Source organism: Podarcis filfolensis (genome assembly GCF_964270895.1).
Source record: "Podarcis filfolensis genome assembly, chromosome: 8".
Classification (NCBI taxonomy): domain Eukaryota; kingdom Metazoa; phylum Chordata; class Lepidosauria; order Squamata; family Lacertidae; genus Podarcis; species Podarcis filfolensis.
The window spans coordinates 46,622,426-46,647,466 of record NC_139611.1 but is presented as its reverse complement, the minus strand read 5'-3'; the positions used below and the strand labels follow the sequence as shown (position 1 = coordinate 46,647,466).

The 25,041-nt window shown below is 42.8% G+C and overlaps 1 protein-coding gene across 1 annotated transcript in view; it reads right to left on the bottom strand.

Annotated features, from left to right (window-relative positions):
- CDH8 (cadherin 8) overlaps window positions 1–25,041 on the bottom strand; it is a 231,688-nt gene that overhangs the window by 109,131 nt on the left and 97,516 nt on the right. Inside the window, exon 4 of the mRNA XM_083625807.1 lies at window positions 3,732–3,851. Coding sequence (XP_083481933.1) covers window positions 3,732–3,851 — 120 coding nt within the window. The remainder of the gene's footprint in view (window positions 1–3,731; window positions 3,852–25,041) is intronic.

Below are 25,041 nucleotides of genomic sequence, written 5' to 3'. Positions count from 1 at the left end.
TCCATTAGGGCAAACAGGATACTGCCCCACCCCTCAGTGAGCCTCCACCTGCCTGCCTTCTTACACATAACCAGGCCAGAGGGGTGGCTCTGGCTATTCACTTCTTCCATCTTAGTCTCAGTGTTGTGGTACTCATATGAGAGAGGGATGAGGATTAAACTGGAGGAAGTCTGGCTCCACCTTCTGTTGAGTTGTCTGCCTTCCACCCTACCAGTCTCAATGGGCATCAGCCATCACTGCTTCTCTCCTAACTCATTTCCTTGCTTTCCAGAATGAGAAGTGAAGCATTGGCAAGTGGCGTTTGGATGTATTCTCTGGGGCAGAGACTCAGGGCAGATGATTTCAGAACTCAAGGAGAAAACTCATAGGCTCAGAAAGGTGGAGGGGAGAGGATGTTCTCTTCTAGGCTGCATCATAACACCTGTCCTATAAAGATGGAGGAAGCTGCCAATTTCTGTTCTCTTGGTTTCTCATTTTCCCCATTTTTAAATTCATTTCTCCACATTCTGCAGCTGTTTGGAATTTTTTTTTAATCCTCATGAAAATTTATCAGCATTTTACTGTGAAGTTCTCCTCATAAACCAATATTTGTATGCAGTTTTGACTAATATACAAGCCAATTCCCCTGATAATATGCCATTTTGTATGTTATTTTCGCTAATGTATGCATTTTTATTAACACGCTCCCCTAATATATGGATTTTTGTACATATTATTTGGTTGGATATATTTGGTTGAAAATTTGCATAATTCTGAGTGCAAATTTCAAAGGATGACTGAGTTTCAGTTCATATATTGTTTTGGATGTATTAATGAAATAAATACATTCAAATATTAGTGAAACAAAATGTTTTTGCAAAAATGTGTATGTAGGGAAAATTGCATACAAACACACATATATATTAGAGAAAAATAATATATGTTTTCAGGAAAACATTTTTTTAAGTCAGCTGATCTGAAAATGTAGAGAACAGAATTTAAGACTGGAAAAATGAGAAACTGAGAGAAACCAACGCTGACAGATTCACCCATCCCTAGATGTAATATAGGTGAAATGAAATGAAACACATCATAATGACAGCATAATGAGAGAGAAAGACACAGAGAGTGAACAGTACCAACACAAAAGAAGCACCCATACATATCCACTACTGAGAGCTTAAACAGACAAATTTTAACTGAGCTGAAGGTCATATAATTTATAGGGCCCAACCATAATGCTTCCTAAAATACAAGTCACAATAGGTAAATAGCTTCCATTCTAAGGTTACTCAATATTTCAGCAGTCTCCAAAATATAAAGCCTTGGAACTATTGTGCACTGCATTCATAATTCAACAATCCTCCTTTTTGTTGCCTACTTGGGACTGAAAATGCAAAGGGTTGTCAAGCATCTGGCAGTTTTCACTTAATGGCTGAGGAACCAGGGTGGTATTGGCCATGCCTGAGTCTGAATTCAGTGCAATGTTTCAGTAACTCTCAAATTTAAATTATGCACCTGAAGAATACAGATGATGCTGGGACATGTGGTCAGTCATTATGGCTTCTGGTACAAACTGGTTTTAAACCTGCTGAGCTACTGTGGAAAGTTAGACTGGGAGTGTGGGACGTGTGACCCTCCTCATGTTAATGGACTACAATTCCCATCATCCTTTTCCACTCAGGTGAAAGAGCCATCTTCAGTACAGAAAAGAATAGGTGAGTTAATCATGAAGCTAACCTACCTCAGAGGGCTGTTGTGAGGGTAAGATGCGGCATCTTGAGCTCCTTGGGCAAAACATGGGATATTTATCCCATGTTTTGCCCAAGGAGCCTGGTACCAGAGCCTGCAATAAACCCAGATGCCAACTTTGCTGCCACATAGACCCAGACAACACCATCACTGGACCCAACAACATAAAACATACCATCTCAGGCCTATTTAATTGCTTATCTTCTAACATTGTGTATGCCATCAAATGGCAGCAGTGCCCTTCAGCTCTCTATATTGGACAAACAGACCAAACCCTACATCAAAGGATAAATGGACATAAATCTGACATCAGGATTCACAAGACAGAGAAGCCAGTAGGAGAACACTTCAATCTCCTGGGACATTCAATACAGGATCTCAAAGCAGCTGTCTAATTACAAAAGAATTTCAGAAACAGACTTGAAAGAGAAGTTGCTGAATTACAAATTATCGCTAAACTGAAAACTATGGAGAGACCTGGTCTTAATAGAGATATTGGATTCCTGTCTCATTACATATGCTAATCATCTGCATACTATCCCTTGCTTTTTCCTGTAGGACTAATTGCCTTCGTTAACAGTCGTCAACAGGTTTACCATACCCATTGAGTCAATCACCCATCTCCCACTACCCTCCTGATAAAAATTCCACCCCACCCTCCCACTATATATAAGGGTCGGTGACTTCTGTTTCAGTGTATCTGAAGAAGTGTGCAAGCACACAAAAGCTTATACCAAGAACAAACTTAGTTGGCCTCTAAGGTGCTACTGGACAATGTGTGTGTGTGTGTGTGTGTGTGTGTGTGTGTGTGTGTGTATTGATGGGATATTTATGTAACACAAGAAAGAAAAAAGGGAGGGAGAAAGACTTTAACTGAAGATGCCAGAGATTGAACCAGAGCTTTTCTGTCCAAGGGCCACAATTCCCTCTTAGCAACCACTAGCAATCACATGGGCAGAGTCAGAGCCAAAGCTGGGCATAATGTAAATTTTACCATTATGCAGTAGGCTAGTTTCTACACACTACACATTATCCATCTAGGCAAGCTGGGGGGAAACCAACAAACCACCAAGAAAAATGCAAAGCCGGGAACAATGATGGGAAGTGTGGTTGAGGAGATGATGTGTAGGTGGGGCATTGTGGGAAGATACCAGACAGTGGCATAGCACGGTGGTCACAAGGGATGTTGTCCCAGGTGCAAAATTATTATGGGTGCAAAATTACAACACCCACAGCTATGTGCTTCTGATGCTGGGCTCTGTTGAAAATGGCTTCTTCATGCAAACTAGGAAGTAACCTTTCCAGACAATTGGGGCAATTCTTTACTTATCTCTGTGGCTGCAATCTCCTGGGCAATGCAGATGCTATTAGGCAGTTGAATGTACATGCGTAATCTATCCAGTTCCCTGCACCACCACACCTCCGCACAGCTCCTGGCACTGGAAACCACATTATGCTAATGTGACCAGAGAGTCTAACAGAGAGGCTTAGGGGGTCATTTTAGTCCCTGGTCTGAGATTTCCCAACCCTGGTTGAAACATAGAATGTAGAACCTAGTGCATAAAAGTGTGTATATACATACTCTATTGCACTATTAAAAGAAAGGTTTAACAACCTATAATAATTTTTGCACACCCATAACCCCCCACCCAAATAGGTTTTGCTTCTGTTTGGAGGTCTTGAACAACATCTTATTAAAATATGTTGCAATATTTCCACTAACAGTGGGCTTTTTACTTGACCTTTTTTGGTATCTCAGTCTCAGTTACTGCAACAACATTTGTAAGCAGTCTTCTTCCTTTTTTATCTTTGTACTTTGTCAGGTCTTTCTGTGCAGCCATGGGAAATGAGTCAGATACTTACGCTCTGCAGATTGACTAATGTTGACAGCCACCTACCTACACATTATGCTGAAATGCGGGAAGCAAAGCAGCATTCAGGAAGCCGTGCTCCTCACATATCATATAACTCAGGGGAAGTTAGCATTCAGAAGCACCCACCTGTATGTGGTTCAACTGAAAAGTAAGGCTGTCCCTCCAAGATGCTGTAGACGAGCTTGGCACTGTTTCCGTAAACAGGGTCATCCGCATCGGTGGCTGTCACTTTGGTAACGTAAGTACCTAGTGAAAAAGAAAAGTACGGTTGATGAAGAATGCCAGTTGGCAATATGTTAGGAAAGAATCTGGACAGAGGACTCGCTCCATACTCTCTTCCATTGATAGCTTAATAAACCACCCATATAGAAAATAAAACATGGTATCAGCTGAGCAGTAAAGAAATAGCTGAAACCACAGCGAACCATTCCTCAAACAATCAGAAGACTCTAACAGTTGTTTGAATAAGGGTCAGCAAATTTTATCTCAAGATCAGAAACAAGGAAGAAGGATGAACCTCCCCTTGGTAGTGGGCTCCAGATCCTCAATGTCACCATGCAGAAGGACTTCAGATGGCAGAGTTAAACTCATTCTTAAACATACATTGATGTGCAAAGCACTGCAATCCTAACATCCCTGCAGTTTATGAGCCCTCCTCTACACCAACCCACAGACGTGCACTCAGCAAGGCAACAAGCATAGCATCATTACAAATAGCAATGCTCTCTAAATATTGATGTTTTATTTAAGACATCTGCACTGTGCCTTTCTGCATAAGCCACCCAAGACAGCTTGGAAGTAAACAAGCAAACAAGCCAAGGCCACAGAAACAATTAAACACTAAGGTATCAGCAGCCTAACAATAAAAACACAATCAGACCTAAACATGAGCATTTGTTACAAGCAGAAGAAAATAAAGCTGCTTTCAACTGGTACTTAGAAGAGATAGCAATGTGCAATGTGTGCAGTGTGCAATGCTGGAGCCAAATTGACACTCCTACTGCTGTGCCCACACTGCACTGACCTTTCCACTGAATGGTCCCCCCCTTTGGTTACTGGCAGTGACTCCTGCATTGGGAAGCTGGGTAAGCAACAACACCCCACCACCCCTTTCTGGCCCACCAGCCACTATGGGATCCAAGCTATAAACACAATATAAAATGTATGTTGTTGCTGTTTTAAATACAATACTAATTAGTAGCACAACATCAATCAGCAATAATTATCAGGGCAGCACAAATTGTGTAGGGGGGGCATTATCAGAGCAACCCCAAAGCCCATCTGAAAGATGTTCAGTCTTGGTGTGGAACCTAAAAAGAGCTTAGGAACAAGCAAAGTGAACTACCAAAGGGAAAGAGTTCTTCAGGAAGGAAGGAACTCCAGAGAAGACTCTATACTGTATTGCCACTCATCATACTTCAAGTACTGAGGGTGGTGGAAGGCACACAGAGCACAGCCTGCAAAGGAGATCTGCAAGATGTATTTTAAAAAATAAAATACATTTATAAAAACTTATTTTAAGTGAAATATTATGACAACAGCAGGCAAGGGGAGGGGGGGAGAACCAAAGATGGATAATCCTTGTGATGGATTATCCTTGGCAGTTTCTCACCAACAGGGTGGAAGTAAAAATGTTAGAGTGCTCTTGGGTTCTGTCTTTTTACAGATTTCTTATTAAGTATTTTTTTTTTATGGCAAGGCTTGTGAATGTTTCCATGGTTGCAAGCAAGGGGCATTCAACAATGGATCTTCCTCTTTGCCCTTGTCCTCCTGGACATTAGCAAAGGCACTTAAATAACACAGAGTCCAGGGAGAAAAGTCTTGTTAAAACTTTACTGAGGAAACTCAGCAAAGCACCCTGTATAGTTTGAGGAGAAAGGAACAGAAAGGTTTTGTTTTGTTTACTTCAGGCCTTGTTCGTAGCAGGGAGACTTTCAACTAAACACCAAGAGAGGAGAATGTCTCTCAGGATGATTCAGCCAATCAAAGAACACACTGCCTCAACAATCATTGTGTCAATATGCCTGGTTGCTAAGCAACATCTGCACCTGTCCCACTTTCGGTGAGTTGATTTTAAGATTAAGAGAATTAACCCTTAAGTTGCATACTGAACGATCCCTGCAGTTGCACTTCTAACACCAAGAATATACAATTTCAGGTTATGGATTTGAAATTGACTTTTCAATAAATAACTTTAAAATGGCTTTGAAGTAAATTAAATTACATATTAATGTTGCAACAGGTTGGAATGGATTTATGAATAAACCTAAGACTGCAAATTGAATGATTTATCAATCTCTAGACTTAAAAACCTGATTTCCGTGTGTGCCATTCAGCAGTAATACACCAACAGGGTGAAACTTCTTGAAGTACTTTTATTTTAGAATAGTCATATTATTTGAAGTACCTTTGTAAAATGTAAAATAAAACTACCTATTTAAATTATGTGGATTTCCAAGCATTTGCAAAGGAAGCATATCAAAGAGGTACAAAATTCCAGATGAATAATACAATACAATATATTGTATTTAAGGTTTTGCAATAGCATATTTCAAAGAAACTGGCAGCGTTACAGCTGCAGCATAGAAAATCAATGGTTTGAAAATGATATATTTTCCTTCTTTGATTTCCACCTATAATAGTTAGAGGAAGCCATTGGCAGAAACTGAATATCCTCTGTTGTCTCAGAAATAGCTTTGTCTCCTCCAGTTTCTTTTACTTTGCATTAGCCAGAGTTTTTTTTTTTTTTTAAAAAAATGTCAAATAATTGCTTAACCTTTTCAGATCATTCTTTGGATTTTGGTTGCGGAGAATGTTAACCAAATCATATTTAAGTCATTTCTCCTTGATTAGTTGCTGGTATGTCTTTTAGAAAACAAATGATGGCATTAATTAATAGGATAGGCAATATTGAGTCAGTGGCCCAAGAAAAGGTTGTAGTGAATGGTTTGGTGTAACTTTGTGAGTGAGGAAACATACTTCAGGAGGGGGAGCAACTGGGGTGTCGGCCTAATAGCTGAACTCGCAACAGAATACTGTGATCCTGGGCAGGTCTGATTTCATACTGATACCCCAATCATAAATGGACATCACTGGGTTCCAAAAGTACAAACAAGCATATAACCAAACAGTATGTCAAACACAATTGCACCTTGACTGTTCCTAAAGACCATACTCAAAGAAATCAACCATTACTGAGAAGTGATTAAGGAGTGTGTGGTATGAGGCATTCCTTGATGCCATTCATGCATTAATTAAACTCTCATCAGAGAGTACTTGCCCCAAACTTGGATCTTGGCATCAAGGAATTCTTTTTTATATATCCATACATCTGTGTTGCAAGTCAAACAACTCCAATTTATATGGTATGCTATGGTATTATATGGTATGCTATAGACTCTCCTCCCTGGAAGAGAGGGGAGTGGTTGTGGGCGGGAGCCCTAGCACCGCCCCTAGCAGGGGGCGTCAGCCCCCTGCCTCCACCTCACCTGGCTGGCGCCCACGCCCCTCGGCAGGCACCCAACCAGGTGCCTCAGAGGGGGCGTGTTCAGCAGCCTTTTGCTGCAGCGCCAGCCTCTCCCCAGCCTCATTCTTCGCCGTCGTCTCGTCGCAAGTCACCCACCCTCCACTCCCTTTGAGTTAGGGCTTAGGTCATTGGCCTTGCTATGGACCTTAGGTTGGTCGCCCTGGTTGTCCAGGGGGCCTGGTAGGAGTTTTTCCATTTGGCATTAGGCTTTTTGGTTTTTTCGCCTACCTCGTAGCAATCGTCACAACTTTTGTGGTATTGGTGGGTAGGTTAGGCATTGGAATAATGTGTTGTGGTGTGTCGAAGGGCTAGGTGTGGCCATCGCCTATGCCTTCAATTTTTGGGTATTCCGTTAAAGGAATCTGGCGGTCGTGTATTCTGTCCGATGCCTGCTTGGCGGGAGGCCATAGCACGACCCTCGGTGACATCAGGGGAGAGCCTATAGTTGGATTAGCATCAACAGGCTCCACCTACTGGTGAATAAACCCACTTGTTTTAGAGATCCAATGCCTAAGCCAATACCTTTTCACTGCTGTAATCAATAAAGTTGTGGCCTTTCCTTGCCCATTAACCTTACATCACATGTCCTTGTGTATTCATTTCACATTGTGGGGGTCGGGTCCTCGAACCACAAACTAAGCATTTTTCTTTATATCTTAGCCAAGAATGGTAACAGATGAGCCTAATTTCAGGGTTCCAGTTGACAACTCCACACAGGATCCAACACCTTCACTGACCAGTCATCCAGTCATTAACTCCAAATAATTTGATGCCACTATGTGTCCCTATGCTATTCAATTCTGCTCCCAGGCTGTAATCACTAGTACAAGTTTTGTTAATGGTTGGGTTAGTACACCAGATACCCAGCAGTGGAAGTTAAATTATAAGTAGAGGGTTAAAGTTATTCTCCCTTGGCCAAGCTTTGTTAACACATCATACACAATAATAGTGTTCACATATTGCATTCAATGAGTGTACTATCTGTGTTCAAAATAGTACAGTTATTCACATCTAACATTCAATGAGTGCAAAGTCTGTGTACTTAGGCATACAGTAGTTGAGTTGTACAAATATTTCACACAAACACTTGCACATTTGTTGAGACAGCTTGTACCTCTGTTCAGTGTAACATGTGAAGAAGCCTTGAGGTAAGACAAGCTCAGCCCATCTCAATGTGTGTGTTTTTAAAAATCCTCTGAACCAGAATGATTTGAAGTCTGTAAATCTAGCTAGAGTTGAGATTAATTTGATCTCTTCCCCGCAAATGTGCTCCTCTAGCTTTTCTCTGGGCAACCTCTCTCTTTGTGTGTGCAAGTATTCCAATAATATTTAAGGTTCAGCATCAGCATTTCATATTCATGGATTCTGCAGTGGCAGCTGTCAACATTTGGCAGAATCTTGAAGCTGGCATGCAGTAGCCATCAGCATTTGACATGATCTGACAGTGCCTGATAATGAAATTTAGCAAAATATATATTAATTTCATTTAGCCAGTCAAAACAGGTGAAATAATTTCCCTTGTGGATGTCAAATTCTGAACTCAGAATTCAAATGTTTATATACATTCAAACTATGGTTGAAGTCCAACCTTCATTATTGTGAAATGCAAGAGATTTTGAAAGTTTGCAAATAAATAAATAAAAGACAATCACTTCAGCTTTCTTGCCAAGCCAATTCTCCACTTTAGTTCTCCCAGCTATTTTCTGCTAAAGATGAGTCTTAACAAAACTGCCACACAGCCAAACATCAGTGTATTTCCTCCAAGCACCATTTCACTGCTGGTGAATCTTATTTGTATTTTACTGATGGGAGACTAAGACAGATAGAGGGGAGGGGAGGGAGAGAGGGAATGCCCCACATGCACATGTGCACTTTTGTTCCCCCATGATTCACCCATGAAAACACAAAGGTTTATAAAAGCAGAGGTTGGATAGCCATCTGTCATGTATGATCTAGTTGAGAGTCCTACATTGCTAGGGGTTGGACTAGATGATCCTTAGGGTCCCTTCCAAATCAGCAATTCTATGATTCTTTGAGAATACCACCTCAAATTTCACCCTGCCATTTTCTGGGTCAAAGGGGCTACGAACAGATTTGTTCTGGAAGGAATTTGCACAGGAATGAGATTCCCAGAAGTGGCTTTTATGTCATGTGAAAGGTTGCATAAATCATCAGGTAAGGCAGTGTCAGGAAAACTGTCAGAATGCAGCCAGTGAGAGTGCCCAACATCTCACAATGAATCATGTTAAAATAAAATTTCCTGATCAAAATAAAACATAATGTGATTATTATGTAACTGCAACCTTCCCCTGCACAACTCCATTATTTTCTTTTCACTACTTAAAATGAAGAGAAGGGGAGGAGGCAGCAAAAGGAAACTTTAAAACACTGATTTGTTCCCTCTCCGCTACCACTATGCAAGGATTCTTTGCAATGGAACCAAGTTTCTCCAAAGCCTTTCTTAAAGGGGTAGCAGTTCTCTTGCAGGGAACACAGAAGCATAGAACACGTTCTATCAGTTATGAAGATCCAGATACCGTCATCTTTTGCTGTGCTGAGTGATGCAAGTTATGGAAATAAATCCCTAGGATGAGCATCTTCATGGAAAGTGAAGATGAAGCTCTGACTCCTGTGAGTTCTGCTTCAAATTAAGCCCTGTCATTGTCCAACTGCAACCAGTAAGTTCTAGGCTTATTATTCCCACATCTGTCTTGCCGTGCAGAGGGCAGCCCTCCATATGAAGGCATTCTCTGTTTGAAGGGCTATCCAGTTCAAGTTCAGCTTTAAAAAGAAAAGGCTCCTACGAATGGAGAGCAGGAACCTAGAAGATGCCAGTGACACATAGCTCTTGTAAAGCAGGCAGAGCAGGTACAGAGGTGGCCTGGCCATGTCTTCTCCACTATGGTGGAATGCATTATATTTCTACCTGGCCAGAAAATGTTAAAAGCTTAGACCATATTCACACCATACATTTAAAGCAATAAGGCCACTTTAGCAGTAATAACTTCCCCCAAAGAATCCTGGGAAATATAATCTGTTAAGGGTGCTGCATACCCCTTCATGCAAAAGGCACGAAGGGGCAACTTAGTGCTGACTGGTTTTACAGGAAACATTACTCACTGGACTGCAAAAAGAAAAGTGATAATTCTTCACCTATTTGACCTTCTCAATTTAGACCAGTTATAATTCCCCCAGGGCTTAAAAGTGGGCTTTTCAAAATCACTGTCATGGCTGGGTAGACGAATCCATTCAAATAAATTCCCCAGGACCAAGTGATCCTGAATTAATTCCTCCTTTATTTTTTTATCCCCTTTTTATCTTCAGCCCAAAATGCTGTCCCAGCAGCTTACTTTCAGTCAACTGAAACAAGATATGGGCTTACAATCTGAAAGACATGTCACACAAGGAAAAATGGAGAGGAAGGGAAGAGGAGAAATAGCAAACTCAGGCACCAATTCCTAAATAGAATGAAATAGTAGTTCTTATAATGACCAGCTAGAAACATTACCAAGGTGGTAATGGTGGGAAGAGATAAGGTTATCAATGGCATATTTATGGCGGTTATGACAAGCAATGGCTATCAGCCATGACGGATATGTTCTTCCTTCACTGCCAGTATGCCAGTTACTGGGATTCACAAGTGAATTGAGAGTTGTGCTCAGGTTTATCTTTCCATGTTCATTTGAACCCCACCCCATCCCCATGTGTTCATTATAAGCAGATAGTATATTCTGAAATAATAACAATAAATACTACTCATTGTATACATTTCTAATGTTAATGCATACACATAAGACACTTGGCCTTGGTGAGTGAATGTCCAGTAGACACTAGAATCTCCCAAGAAACTGATGTTTTTATGAGGTCCTAGATGTACTATACATTAAAATCCCCAAAATAATGTTGGGAACTGTAGTCCGTCAAGTTACAGCTGTTAGAGGACTCCTATGTGCCCTTAACAATCTACAGTCTGCATGATTCTTTGGGGAAGCCATGACTGTTAAAGGTGGCATGATACTGTTTTCAGTACAGATGCCTTAGATGGAGAAAATGCTGGTTCTCTTTAATTTTCCACCTTGAAACACAGAAGACAAGTCTGGCTTTAGCCCCACTTTGTTTTTTCCTTCCAACAGCAGAAGTACACATATGAAGGTCAGGCCATCCTACCAGCACTAAAGTGGGGAACCTGTGGCCTTTCAGATGTTGTTTGAACAACTACAACTCCCACCATCCCCATTTGCCATGGCTGATGATCAGGGATGTTGGGACTTGTGGTCCAGTGGTCACATGCTTTCTACCAGCACCTCTACCAATGATCAAGTTCAAGTGATGCCAATCCTGTCTAAAATGTACTATATGTGGTGTGAAAAATATCAAACACAGTTGTTAAAAAGTGTTGGAGTGAAGTTTTTTGTCTTTTAAAAAATGGCTTAAGTTTTAACCCAAATAATTAGCAGCTAAAAAGATGTGTATCTTAAAAATAATAATCAGAGTATATTCAGAACCCCTTTAGGGCCATAACAAACTTTTTTTAGTGAGACACATTTGGTATGGTACCTCTTGGGGGTTGGTTGGTTTTTAAATAAGAAAGTTGCTATTATGGACTAAGTTGCTTTAAGTTCCACTTCTAATAATATAGGTGATTTTTTTTTGATTTTTTTTTGCAGAGGCTACTGCAGCAGCATCCAGAAAATGTGCTTCTTCCTTTGAGACACACATAATGCTACCTAACATAACATTAGCACATTTTGGGATAGATATGTAGGGCTATTTTAACATGTTATTTTTACGACTCACTGTGACTTTCCTCAAGACACATTTCTGTAATGTGAATCACACGGCAAGTAAGTGGAGGCTGCAAAAAGGTGCAACAGATTTTAATTAATGAACACCTTTCAATGTTAACCAAGGCTCATTGTTTCACTCCGTTAGTGCAGCTTTTGAAGATTCTGCCTTACAAAATGCACATAGTGACCCACAGAGGCAGATAATGATAACAGTTGCTCCTTGATCTCTCTAGGCACATCCAGACTGTCACTATTTGGGGGTGGGATTCAATCACATACCAACGAATTCAGGTTGACTGGGAGGTACTGCTCAATCCACCTGCTTCTCAATGGCATGCTATTTGCAATAAGGAAAGCCATGGGGATATGCACTGGAAAGTGAGGCAACCTTTGCTCTGATGAAACATCATCTAACCTCTGCATATACAAATCAGAATGACTGCTCATTAAATAGCCAATGCCATATCATCTCCCTGCAAACAAATCAGAATGGATGTTCAATAAACAGGTCATCTGAAAGCTCTTTTTTTCTTTCTTTTTCTTTCTCTCTCTCTCCCTCTCTCCCCCTCCCTGACGCACAAACTAGTTTCTGTTTGCTGACAAACTAGATTAAAATCCTTCATAAAGTAAAGATATGTGCACTTGGGTAGTACTGTTCTGTTGCTTTGGCTCTGTTTTTTATGTCTTAGTCAGGGTACCGAATGTGCACATTATTCAGAAAGAAAAATGCATACAGCACCCTTGAGGAAGAAGGAAAAGGCAGATGAGGGGCGGGCTGTTGAAATGTGTGTACTGGGGGAAAAAATAAATAAAACTTGTATGCCCTGAAGGACTGGGCTCGTGGCATTAGAAATTTGCATGCATTCATATTCAGTGAATGAACCATTCTGCTGAAAGATTGTAATGGTTAGGAGGGGGCAGGGAGAGAGAAGAAAACTGGTCATACTGTACCTTAGAGCATGCTTTCCCGCCCAGTAGGGTTTGCTGGTGTATATGTATATATATAAGTGTGTGTATTATCCCTGCTACTAAATTCTGGCAAGCTGCAGTGTTCACTTGATTTAGGACAGGAATATCAAGCCTGTAGCGCCCCCCCCCCCACTGATGGGCTCCAACTCCCATCATCCTGAGCCAATATTGCCAATGGTCAGGGATGATGTAAATTGTAGTCCAGCAGTATCTGGAGGGCCACAGGTTCCCTAGGCCTGATTTTGGAGATGTGTAGTCCAAATGTTTGCTGTGTTCACTAAAGCAATATCCCATATAAGTGTGCAGCAAGATGGTATGTCTGTGAATTCTAGTCAACATGTCCAGATTAGCCAAGTTTGAATATTTTTGGGTGCATAAAAATAATACTGTTCTCTTAATTGCATCTATCATGCTCTATGTTTCATAACAAATGCGAAACGCCTTGAGGAAACTCTACCTTGTAAGATGGCATGTAAATAACTGAAATAATTAACTAAATAAATTGTGACTTTCCCAACATTTAGGTGTAACCCCATCAAGACCCAGGGTGGTGTAGTGGTCAGAATGTTGGGGTCAAATCCCCACTTGTCCATGAAGTTCACTAGGTTTCCTTAGGCCATTCTCACTCTCAGCCTAACCTACCTAACAAGATTGTTGAGGGGATCAAATGAAGAGAGGTAGAAACATGAGCTACTTGGAGAAAAGGTGGGTTATAAATGTAAAGTGTTACAGGCATAAAGGGACCACACTGCATGATGACCAAAGAACAGGGCTGTGCCCCTGACATTCTGTGACTGAACAAACCCTGCTTCAACATCTGAAAGCACCACTAGGGCAGAGCTAGCTAACTGTTTTCTAGGCTGGGGGCCGCATTGATCCATGGCTAGTCCTCCAGGAGCTGCAGGTCAAAAGGGACATTGCCATATTTCTCTCTCACTCTCTCTAAAAAAACACCCAAAACAAAACCATTTGATGGATTTGGGGAGTAGTCACAAAAAACCTTACAGCACCATCAAATCACAACAGATGGGCATGTAGGTGTGTGTATGCACACATACACATGGACAGGGGGCTTTGACATATACCCTTAAGCAAAAGGCAGGCTGGCCTGATCAGGACCAATGCAGTGTGCAGGTGGAGCCTAGGGTCAATTGGCAGGAGAACCAATTGGCACAGCGACAACTTTTGCTCTCCTCCATGACTAACGTCAATTGCTTTTCTCTCTTTTTTGCAGGTAAGAGTTTGATGCACTAATTGTGTTTCTTAATAATGTTGTGGCCTATTTTACTCCAGTGACTATGTTCATCTCTTCGTTATCCTTGCAGTGCTGGAGTCGGGGAGTTGTATCCAGCACAGTGCTAAGTTAAAGTTACTTAGTAGTATACATGTTCCTCTGTAACGTTTTGTGCCAGCAGAATGTTGGTGGGCAAGAGAATGCTTAAGCAGGTTGCTGATACTTTTGATTTGCAGTTGATTGTGTGATCTGTTACATAAGGAACTGCGGCTAGAGAAACTGTTGCGCTTGATTCATCTGCTGCACATCATTAAAATTCACCCGCCTCCTAGCAGAACAGCCTTTGTACTAGCAGACACAGAAAGTTGGATACAGCCCAATGGATCTTTTCCTGAACTAACAAGGAGGTTCTCAAGCAAGGGTTCAGTCTCAGGATCCTTTTCATTGATTGGGTGTGCTTTAACCATTAAAAGATCCCAAGTATAACTTGTGCTTTGTATAGCTATATAATGGAACATGGACCTTCCAGTACAATCTGAAAGAGATTGCATAATACTAAAGTCAATCCACCTCCAGCTTTAGGTCTAGCTTTCTTTCCAAAGCGGTACAATTACTTAGATGTCCTTAAAAAAAATTCTCAGAGGTAGCATACTAGTTGTTGTCATGGTAACAATACTGTTCTGTATAACACTACAATAATCTCATATAAACCTGGATAACTTGTTGACATGCAAATTAGTGTTACCTTGAAGTTTAAGAAACATTCATTTCCATTCCTTTTTTTTTAAAAAAAAGAAAAATGTCAAAATTAATACCGTATGTTTAATTCATGTGAGGATTTATTCATGTTTGGTATTTTGGAGGGTTCGTATTATCAGTGGTCATTAGTCACGCATTAAGTCCTGCTCTGAGTGCTCCCTGAACACAGAATAACTTTGCCCTGCAGCACGGGAGCTCAAAGAGTGGGATGGGCTTTTGTTGTTGTGTTCTTGTGAGACCCCAAAAGGTTTCCCCACAAGATCTTGTGAGAGAGAAGGAGAGAGGGAGGCCTTAAAAGCCCTTGTCCATGAGAGTTTGGGACCATTTTGCCCCCACAGGCTTCCCAGCCTCAACATTACAGTCTCACTCAACTACTTGGGTCACTGGTTGACAGGACTGGAAAGAATCTTCTCCCAACCTCAACTGGCCTTTGGTTGGGGGGTTGCTGCCTTCCCCTCAGTGCTTTAACCAGTGTGGGGTTGAAGTACATTCTTTTGCTTCTGCTTAATCCTCCAATTGCAAATCAATTTCTTTAAGTGATCCAATGAAAATAAAATAAAACAGCAACAGCAACATAAAGTTTTATCTAATTTATGAACCCGAACCTGTATGCAGATATATATGTCTGTCTGTCTGTCTGTCTCTCTCTCTCTCTCTCTCTCTCTCTCTCACACACACACACACACACACATATATCTATTTCTTGAACAGTTCCACTCATGTCATAACTATCTATAAATATTTGAATTTCAGTTTGAAGTATATAACCTAATGATATGCTGAAATTGATATCTAACTGTCCTTGCAGATGGAAAAGTAAGAAGAAAATTCTTTACGATTCTTTTATACCGAGGGCACATTTGGGAATTACAATGCTGGAAGCAGTTTCAATCACTAGTTAGATAGATGGAGACAAGGCCTAATTTTATTCCAGATAAGGAGCAATAGTGGTATCTGTAATGAGGGTGGTTTAGTTTAAGTACAAGGCAAGGGAGTTTCATCTTAAGAATTTGGGAGGGGGTGGAATTGGAAGGGTCCCTCAAGAGAAACAGAAAGATCTGCATCCTTAGAGGCTTTTGATGGTATCCCCTAAAGGATGAGAAAAGTGCACTCTAGGATAAACCCTCTATCAACAGGAGGATAAGCTAGATATGTTTTTTTAAAAAAAACTGTCATTTTGAAACCTCTTAGGAATGGTGCATAGCACGCAGCACTGCTTTATTTTGTTTGATCTAGGACTGAGCAGAAAGTTCTAATAAAATACTTTTTCCTCCAGTTTTGGGAGCTAAAACAGGGAGGATGGGGTTCAGTTCTCCATCAGTTTTCAGATGGGAGACTCAAAATTTAGGGTGGGGACAAAACTCACTACCACACTCTTCCTCCATGCACTGAAATAATGTGTGGTGTGGATCGCAGTGCCAGACTGTCTAGCCATACCCCCATTGCCGGCTCTCACTACCACCATGGTAGGACATCCCTATTTTCATTGGAGAAATGTTGGGGGGGTATGGTATTGAATTGTATTAATTGTTTGATGAATTCATTTTTCTTGCCTCATTTACATGCTATGGTGGCCAGGCCTGAGGATACTACCAGGGGCCTGAGGAATAAAGCTGGATGCCACTCACATATTGTTAACACCTTGCCCCAAATCTCCAGATAACTACCTCCTGATTCTTACTGTTCTATAATGTGCAGTTTTAATTGCAAGTCACCTAGGGGGCCAATGCTAGGGCTGAAATGCAGTGTATATTTATTTAATCGGATCCTCCCCATGTGTGCCACATTTTAGCTTTTTAGGTCATATGAAAGTACAACAATTTCAACACACTATGAGTGTTTCTCAGTGACTGAGTCAGTAAGCAAGGCATCTTTATGTGTGTATAAATAACTAGTAAAAAGGGGGGGGGACAACTCGAACAGTCTGCATTTGTCTAATTCATCAGCATCTGCATAAAGCAAAGTAGTGAATGGCCTATTTTACATAGGGCTGCTACGGTTACAGAAATTAGAATCTCCCCAGGCAATGAAAGGTTGAACAGGATGACAGTTTTACAATCCAGCAAGGATGACAAACTGATTTTTGGGTTGCTGAATTAAAAAAGCAGAAGAACAAATTTGTGGTGAGTCCTACACATGGTAGACCAGAAATAACTCCTATTGAGTTCAAACTTTGTGAAGGAGAGTACTAGAAATCACAATCCTGGGGGAAATGTACATTGTTTTCCCTTCCCCTCCTGGAGGCAGGCAAGTGCAGTGTTGCTGTTTAGGCACCTCTGTTTACCCAGGCTTTCTTTCCTTGATAATGATCCAGATATGTTGATGCATTCACCTGATCTACTGATTTGTGATGCAATTTGTATTTGTTTTATGAATGTAATTTTATTGTTGATTTTATGCTGTTCTCTCTCTCTCTCTCTCTCTCTCTCTCTCTCTCTCTCTCTCACACACACACACACACACACACACAATCAGTGTTGGTTGTATAGACATATTTGTTGTGAGAGTGAATGAATTAATCATAGGGATGCATTCCTGCATGTGTGTAAAATGCTAGTTATAGTAATGGGGGAGAAGGTAATCTGGTTCACAGTTTAATGTGAACTTGACTAATTTTCACTTCCCAAACCAGCAGGGACACTGAAATGCAGCTATTCTTCAGAATTCACACTTCTCTGAATTTTGATATGCAGTTCTCCAACCAAAAATGCATATAAAAATGTGCGGGGGATGGAGGGAAAGATACACACTTAAATTAGTGAAAATAATGTTCATAATGCATTATATTTGAATAAAAGGCATGCCAAAAATGTGTGTAAATGTGTGCATTAGTTGAAATGGACACAAAAATGCATACAGATTTTCAATCATACTTTTTAAAAATAAATAAATAAATTGCAATGATATGGAAAAGGTGAGAACTGTATTTAAGATTGGAGGGGAAATGTAGAAATGATTCACACACCCCTAGTAAGTTAGCACTTCTAGTCTACAAAATTAATATATTATATATAACATCTGTCTGCCTCTCTCTCTCCCGTCCCCCCTTCCACCTAATCCCAAAAATGGAGCAGTGTACATTATTTCCTCTGGATTGTGATTTCTTTTGAGTGTTTTTGGTTTTCCTCTCTCTCTCAGGTTGATTTGTCTGTGAAGCTTAAACCAGGTTGTAAGAGCAGACTTAGGAGCCTTTCTCCCTTGGGCTGCCACAAACAAGCATATGGCGAAAGCGACCATTTGGCCTCCAGGGAAAGGGTGAAATCAAATCGTGCAGCCAGCTGTCCTCTCAGGGCTGATTCATGAGAAAGTGCTATTGACATCAGCTCCACAGGCAGCATCTTATCTGTATTCATGGAGGAACATTAAGCACTAGAAATTCAGAGGAGCCAGACAAAGAAAGAGGCACTGAGAGTTAAGCAATGCAAAGAGCTATCTGACTGAGGCAAACCGCTCGCTCCAAATTATGGATTTCAAATTGAGCCTGAATATGCATTTTCAAAAATTACTGAAAATAAAATACATCCTGAATTATACTCCACTTCCTTCCTCCACCCTCCAAAAAGGAGGGCACAGTAGTGTTCTTTTGATGCTGGAATGTGTAAAAGATATCGAGATTAGCAAGGGAGCTATTTAAAGACATTTCCAGTGCAGGCAAGATTCTGCTGGCTTCTTCTGTCTCTCTCTCTGTGTGTGTGTGTGCGTGTTGCAAGTGTTTTTGTTTTTTTAACTGAAAAACAGGGGTTTGTGTTCAACAAAGCCCTACTCAGGGTATAACTAAGGAAATTAATGAACCTATATTAGCCATGTCCATTAACTTATGTAGCTCTACTGTGGGTATGGCTAGCACTGTACATTCTTCAAGACTCCTACCAATCAATATCTAGCTGCAGGTGGCCACTCAACTATTCGCCCCCCAAAAAAATGTGTCACCAAAAGGATGGCAGATGCATACAAATTCCATATACAGTGGTACTTCGGGTTATAAACACCTCAGGTTATGAACTTTGCTCCAGGACGAGAACGGAAATCGGGCAGTGGTGCAGCGGGAGGCCCCATTAGCAAAAGCATGCCTCAGGTTAAGAACTGTTTCGGGTTAAGAACGGACCTCCAGAATGAATTAAGTTCGTAACCCAAGGTCCCACTGTATCTATAAATGCAAAGTTAGAAAATTATTTAAATAGAAATAACATCTACCATCACAGAATAATGGAAAAGGCTGTGTTAGGATAGCTGCCCAGACTGCTGCCCAGACTGCTGCTAAATAATAATAATAATAATAATAATAATAATAATAATAATAATAATAATTTTTATTTATACCCCGCCGTCCCCAGCCAAGGCCGGGCTCAGAGCGGCTTACAAGCAATAATAAAAACAAGATGAATGATTACAACTTAAAAACAAAATTAAAAAATACAACATTAAAATATTGAAACATTAAAATAGTAAAATGTAGCCTCATCGCAGAAGGAGAAGGAAAAGAAAAAAGAAAGAGAGGGAGGGAATCAAATTGGCTCCAAGCCAAAGGCCAGGAGGAACAACTCTGTCTTACAGGCCCTGCGGAAAGAAATCAGATCCTGCAGGGCCCTGGTCTCGTGAGGCAGAGCGTTCCACCAGACCGGAGCCAGAGTTGAAAAGGCCCTGGCTCTGGTTGAAACCAATCTAACTTCCTTAGGGCCCGGGACCACAAGGGTGTTGCTATTTATGGACCTTGAGGCTCTCTGTGGGGCATACCGGGAGAGGCGGTCCCGTAGGTACGAGGGTCCTAGGCTGTGAAGGGCTTTAAAGGTCAAAAGCAGCACCTTAAATCTGATCCTGTACTCCACCGGGAGGCAGTGCAGCTTGAAAAGCACTGGGTGAATATGCAGAGACCCCGTGAGGAGTCTCGCTGCAGCATTCTGCACCCGCTGGAGTTTCTGGGACAGCTTCAAGGGCAGCCCCGCGTAGAGCGAATTACAGTAGTCAAGCCTGGAGATGACCGTCGCATGGATCACTGTGGCCAGGTCAGGGTGGGAAAGGTAAGGGACCAACTGCTTGATGCGGCGAAGGTGGAAAAATGTCGCCTTGGCTGTTGCTGTAACTTGCGCCTCCATGGAAAGGGAGGCGTCAAGGATTGCACCCAAACTCTTAACGGAAGGCAATGGCACTAATTGGGCCCCCGCAAGAGAAGGGAGTTGGTCCCTCATCCCCATGCCATCCCGACCCAGCCATAGGACCTCTGTCTTCGAAGGATTTAGTTTCAATTGGCTCCCACGAAACCATCCAGCCACAGCTTCCAAGCATCTGGTCAGTGTGTTCGGGGCCGAGTCGGTGTGGCCATCCATCAGCAGATAGAGCTGAGTGTCATCAGCATATTGGTGACAGCCCAGCCCAAAGCTCCGCATAATCTGGGCAAGGGGGCGCATAAAGATGTTAAAAAGCATTGAGGAGAGGATTGCGCCCTGCGGCACTCCACACACCAAGGAGTGGCGCGATGACATTTCCCTCCCTAGTGCCACCCTCTGTCCCCGACCAGAGAAGAGCACAGCCAGTTACGGGCTATGCCCTGTATCCCCACGTCTGCGAGGCGGTGGTCCAGAAGATCATGATCAACCATGTCAAAGGCTGCTGACAAATCTAAAAGGATCACCAGTCCTGACCCGCCTTGATCCAGCCTTCTACGGAGATCGTCTGTTAGGGCAACCAGAGCCGTCTCGGTCCCAAAACCAGGACGGAAACTGGACTGAAATGGATCTAAAGCCAATGTTTCCTCCAGAAACCTACCAAGCTGTTCAGCAACCGCTCTCTCAATTACCTTACCCAGATATGGAAGATTTGAAACTGGGCGGTAATTGGATAGGTCTAAGGGATCTAATGAAGTTTTCTTTAAGAGTGGACATACCACTGCTTCCTTCAGTTCCCCTGGGAATGTCCCCGTGTCAAGGGACAAATTGATAATTTCAACCAGGGGGGTCCGCGCAACATCTGGACACTCCCTAATCAGCCAAGACGGGCACGGATCAAGGAGGCAGGTGGTGGGCCTACTAACTTGGAGGAATCTATCCACATCAGCAGGGAGTATTCGATCGAAATGGTCCAACACTGGACCTGAAGTCAGTTGAGGGGCCTCCAGTTCAGTCACTGTATCTAAATTGGCAGGGAGGTCACGGTGGAGCAACAGGACTTTCTCCGCAAAAAAAGCTTGTGAATGCCTCACAGCTGTGGATCGAATTTGTGCTTAAATTTGGTTGTCCTCCTAAGGATGTTATTGATCTAATTATTCTAAAAAGTTGTGCCGGGCGAGAGCTAGTGGATGCAATGGAAACTGCAAAGTAAGATTTCTTAGCAGCTTTCATAGCCATCTCATAGGCTTTCATAAGCGTCCTATAAGATGTTCTTGAGGCTCCGTCATGAGTCCGTCGCCATACTGGCTCTAGCCGTCTGAGATCCCGCTTCATTTTCTGGAGCTCCTCAGTAAACCAAGGAACCCGGTTTCGACGGAGTCACAGTGGGCGCTTATCTCATCAATGGCTGCCAAGAGCCGGTTATTCTAGTCCTCAACAAGGTCATCTAATGAGTCGCCAGGAGGAGCAGGGTCCTGCAAGGCTTGTCGGAATCTATCAGGATCCATCAGTTTTCGTGGACGAGCCCAAATAGGTTTGCCACCCGAGCAGGGGAGGAGCAGGAAGTCAATCTTGGCTTTCAGAGCGTAGTGATCAGACCATGGCACTTCCACAGGGGGGAGCATGATCACATCTATGCCAGCCCCAAAGATCAGATCCAGCGTGTGGCCTGCTTGATGAGTGGGGCCCAAAACAAACTGGGAGAGCCCTAGTGTTGCCATGGAAGTCACTAGGTCCAGAGCCTGTGAGGAGGGAGCGGCATCGGCATGGACGTTGAAGTCTCCCAAAACCAGTAAGCTTGGGAACTCCAAGGCCCAGCCTGCCACCACCTCCAACAGGTCTGACAGGGTGGCTGCCGGTGTGCTGGGTGGCCGGTACACCAGCCAGACAGCCAAGCTCTCCTTGGTGCCCCACACGAGACCAACACATTCAATGCTGGAGATCGCTGGTGATGGCAGGGCTTTGAAAGAGCAATCCTCCCAGATTAACAACGCTACTCCTCCCCCCCAACCCATAGACCGCGATTGATGGAGGACAGAGAAACCTGGTGGTGTTATCTCATGTAGGGAGACTACTTTGCCTTCCCGTACCCAGGTCTCCGTCACGCAAGCCAGGTCAATCCCTGCGAGACCAAAAAGTCACGCATGGTGGCGGTATTGTTGCCTATGGACCTGGCATTGCACAGCACTAATGACGGAGGTGGGTAATCCTTGCTCTCCCTACCCTCATCCCTTGGGATGGGGCGTAGATTGGAAGGGGTTCGAGGATCACTGCATCTCGAAAACCTTCGCCGATAGAGATTTCTAGCCCCACTGTCATTCCTCCCTAGCCCTTCAATAGTGGAAATCCCAGACCCCATACTAGCCTCCCTAATAGAGGGGTAACATCCCCTCAATAACAAATCATCCTTGGGCCAGGACTCCTGGGTCAAAATGGTATGGGGAAGAGGTGGAGGTTTGATAGGGTAAGTATCCCTAGAAGATAAAACCCAACCAACCGCACCCCAAGCGGGGAGGACAGTCTCATGGTGTTTCGTTAACTGTCAATCCCCCCTCTCCCTCCTGGGTTGATTGGAGGATTGATGGCTCTATCTGTGGCTGTGGGAGTATTAATGAGGTATGTGCTATAAAATGTGGATCACTGGCTAACAAAGAGCCAGCTTCGAATACGGAAGATCTGTCCATCTTGTCTCGCCAGGAGTACAGTAGAGAAGGTTGATCATTCTGATAAGTTTTTGGAACATTAGGCAAAGGTCCAGATGTAGATTTGGTGCTGGATATCTCTAGATTGTCAGCAACATAGAGTTCTTTAGGTTTGTTGCCATAGAAATGTCGGAGGCGCCAAATTCCTCATCTAATTCGGTGTCATTTGAAAAGGGAACAGGGAGTTGCACTGATGTCTTTCTATGGGATAAAGAGCTGTTGGCCGTCTTTAAATATTGTGCTCTAGGCTCTATTGTCCTTATATTTTGGGTAGAAATCTCAGTCTTTATACTCATTAGCCTCTTCTTCAGGTCTTGTAATTCTAGGCTTACAGGGTTCTTTTCTTCCTTCGGGCAATTAGTGTTTCTAGTGTTGAGCTTGGTTTCCCTTATCTGCATTAGCTTTGACTCTATGCAAGGGACCAATTGCCTCCTTGTTTCGTCCTTAAATACCCTTACTGGGCGGAGAGAATGGAACCACCATAGAGTATCCTTTATCTCCATGAGTCGAGATGGGAGGGCTGATGACCTAAAGGTCATAAATAGGCGCGTGGTGTTTCTCAAGGTAGGCAGGAAGTGGAAATTTTCTAGATCTACATTTCGGTAATGGTAATTCAGGAGCTGAGACAAGGACATAGTAATTTGTCTGCGGTTCATCCATCTATGAGTGTATCGGTGAATCTCAAGCATTATCTGGTTTGTAAGACTTGACAGGACCTCACTTCATCCATAGTTTGAGTTGGTGAGTTGTTAACAAAGTCATTTCTTATCATCCTTTTAAGCCCTTGGGCATTTAAAGGGGAGGAACTAGTATCCAATTGTTTCTCAATGTTAACTATTTTCATAGAATCATAGAATCATAGAGTTGGAAGAGACCACAAGGGCCATCGAGTCCAACCCCCTGCCAAGCAGGAAACACCATCAGAGCACTCCTGACACATGGTTGTCAAGCCTCTGCTTAAAGATCTCCAAAGAAGGAGACTCCACCACACTCCTTGGCAGCAAATTCCACTGTCGAACAGTTCTTACTGTCAGAAAGTTCTTCCTAATGTTTAGGTGGAATCTTCTTTCTTGTAGTTTGGAACCATTGCTCCGTGTCCGCTTCTCTGGAGCAGCAGAAAACAACCTTTCTCCCTCCTCTATGTGACATCCTTTTATATCTTTGAACATGGCTATCATATCACCCCTTAACCTCCTCTTCTCCTCTTCTCCAGGCTAAACATGCCCAGCTCCCTTAGCCGTTCCTCATAAGGCATCGTTTCCAGGCCTTTGACCATTTTGGTTGCCCTCCTCTGGACACGTTCCATTTTGTCAGTGTCCTTCTTGAACTGTGGTGCCCAGAACTGGACACAGTACTCCAGGTGAGGTACTGTGAGGTACAGGTGAGGATTTCATTCAGTCTTTGGAGAACCAGAACCATAGTTTCTGCAGACAACATGCAAATCTCTTGGTAGGGGAGCGTATCCGGAATCAGTTGAAAGCAGGCTCCTCTAATATCTTGTTCTAGAGGCATGGGTGGGTCAGCGTTAGGAGTGGGAGGAATCCCTCCTGCTCCTGCTCTTGCCCTCTTGGACGGATTACCTTTTCCTGGGAGGAGGGGGGTCGGGTCATTGTCATCCTCCTTAAGGGGGGGTGAGGTTCCCCTAACGTTGTTACTCACTGTTTGTTCTAAATTGCTCCGTTTTCTCGGCTTCCTCAACCCGCACTGTTTCTGAGCTAGGGAAGATGGCGTTGGCTCTCTGCCGGTTCTTTGTTTTAGAGGAATTGTGAGTCCCAGTAATGCTCTTCTGGCTCTTTGCACCTTGTTTTCTTCTTCCGGCAGGCATTCTCACAGAATAACGGAAAAGGCTGTGTTAGGATAGCTGCCCAGACTGCTGCCCAGACTGCTGCTAAATGTTGACAGGCAACTTCAAGTACTCTGCTCTCCCTTTTGTGGTTCTTTATCTTTGTTAGTGAGGATAGTGAGGTTCAACCACCTTTGGGATTGCAGCCTAAAGCACTGAAAATACTTAGCAAACACATAAATCTTTACATGCTAATATGATACAAATGTTGATGCCCAAGCAGGCTTCCAAGGAGGGAACATCGCCTGGTAGGGGCTGGCATGGTGAGGCAGTGATGCTCACCTGACCTCCCAACATCTGAGTCATTGCTGTCTACTGTGAAGGAAAAGGGAAGAGGTGAAACAGCAGTGGTTGGAATGGTGCAAAGACACTGGCAGGAGGGATGCATTGACACTGCCAATATATTTGTACCCTTCCTCCCTTCCACCCCACCACCACCCCTCCTTCTCTACTTTCCAGTAGGCAGCAGTAACTCAGTTGTTGGGAGGTGAGGTGAGTGCCGTCATCCTACCAC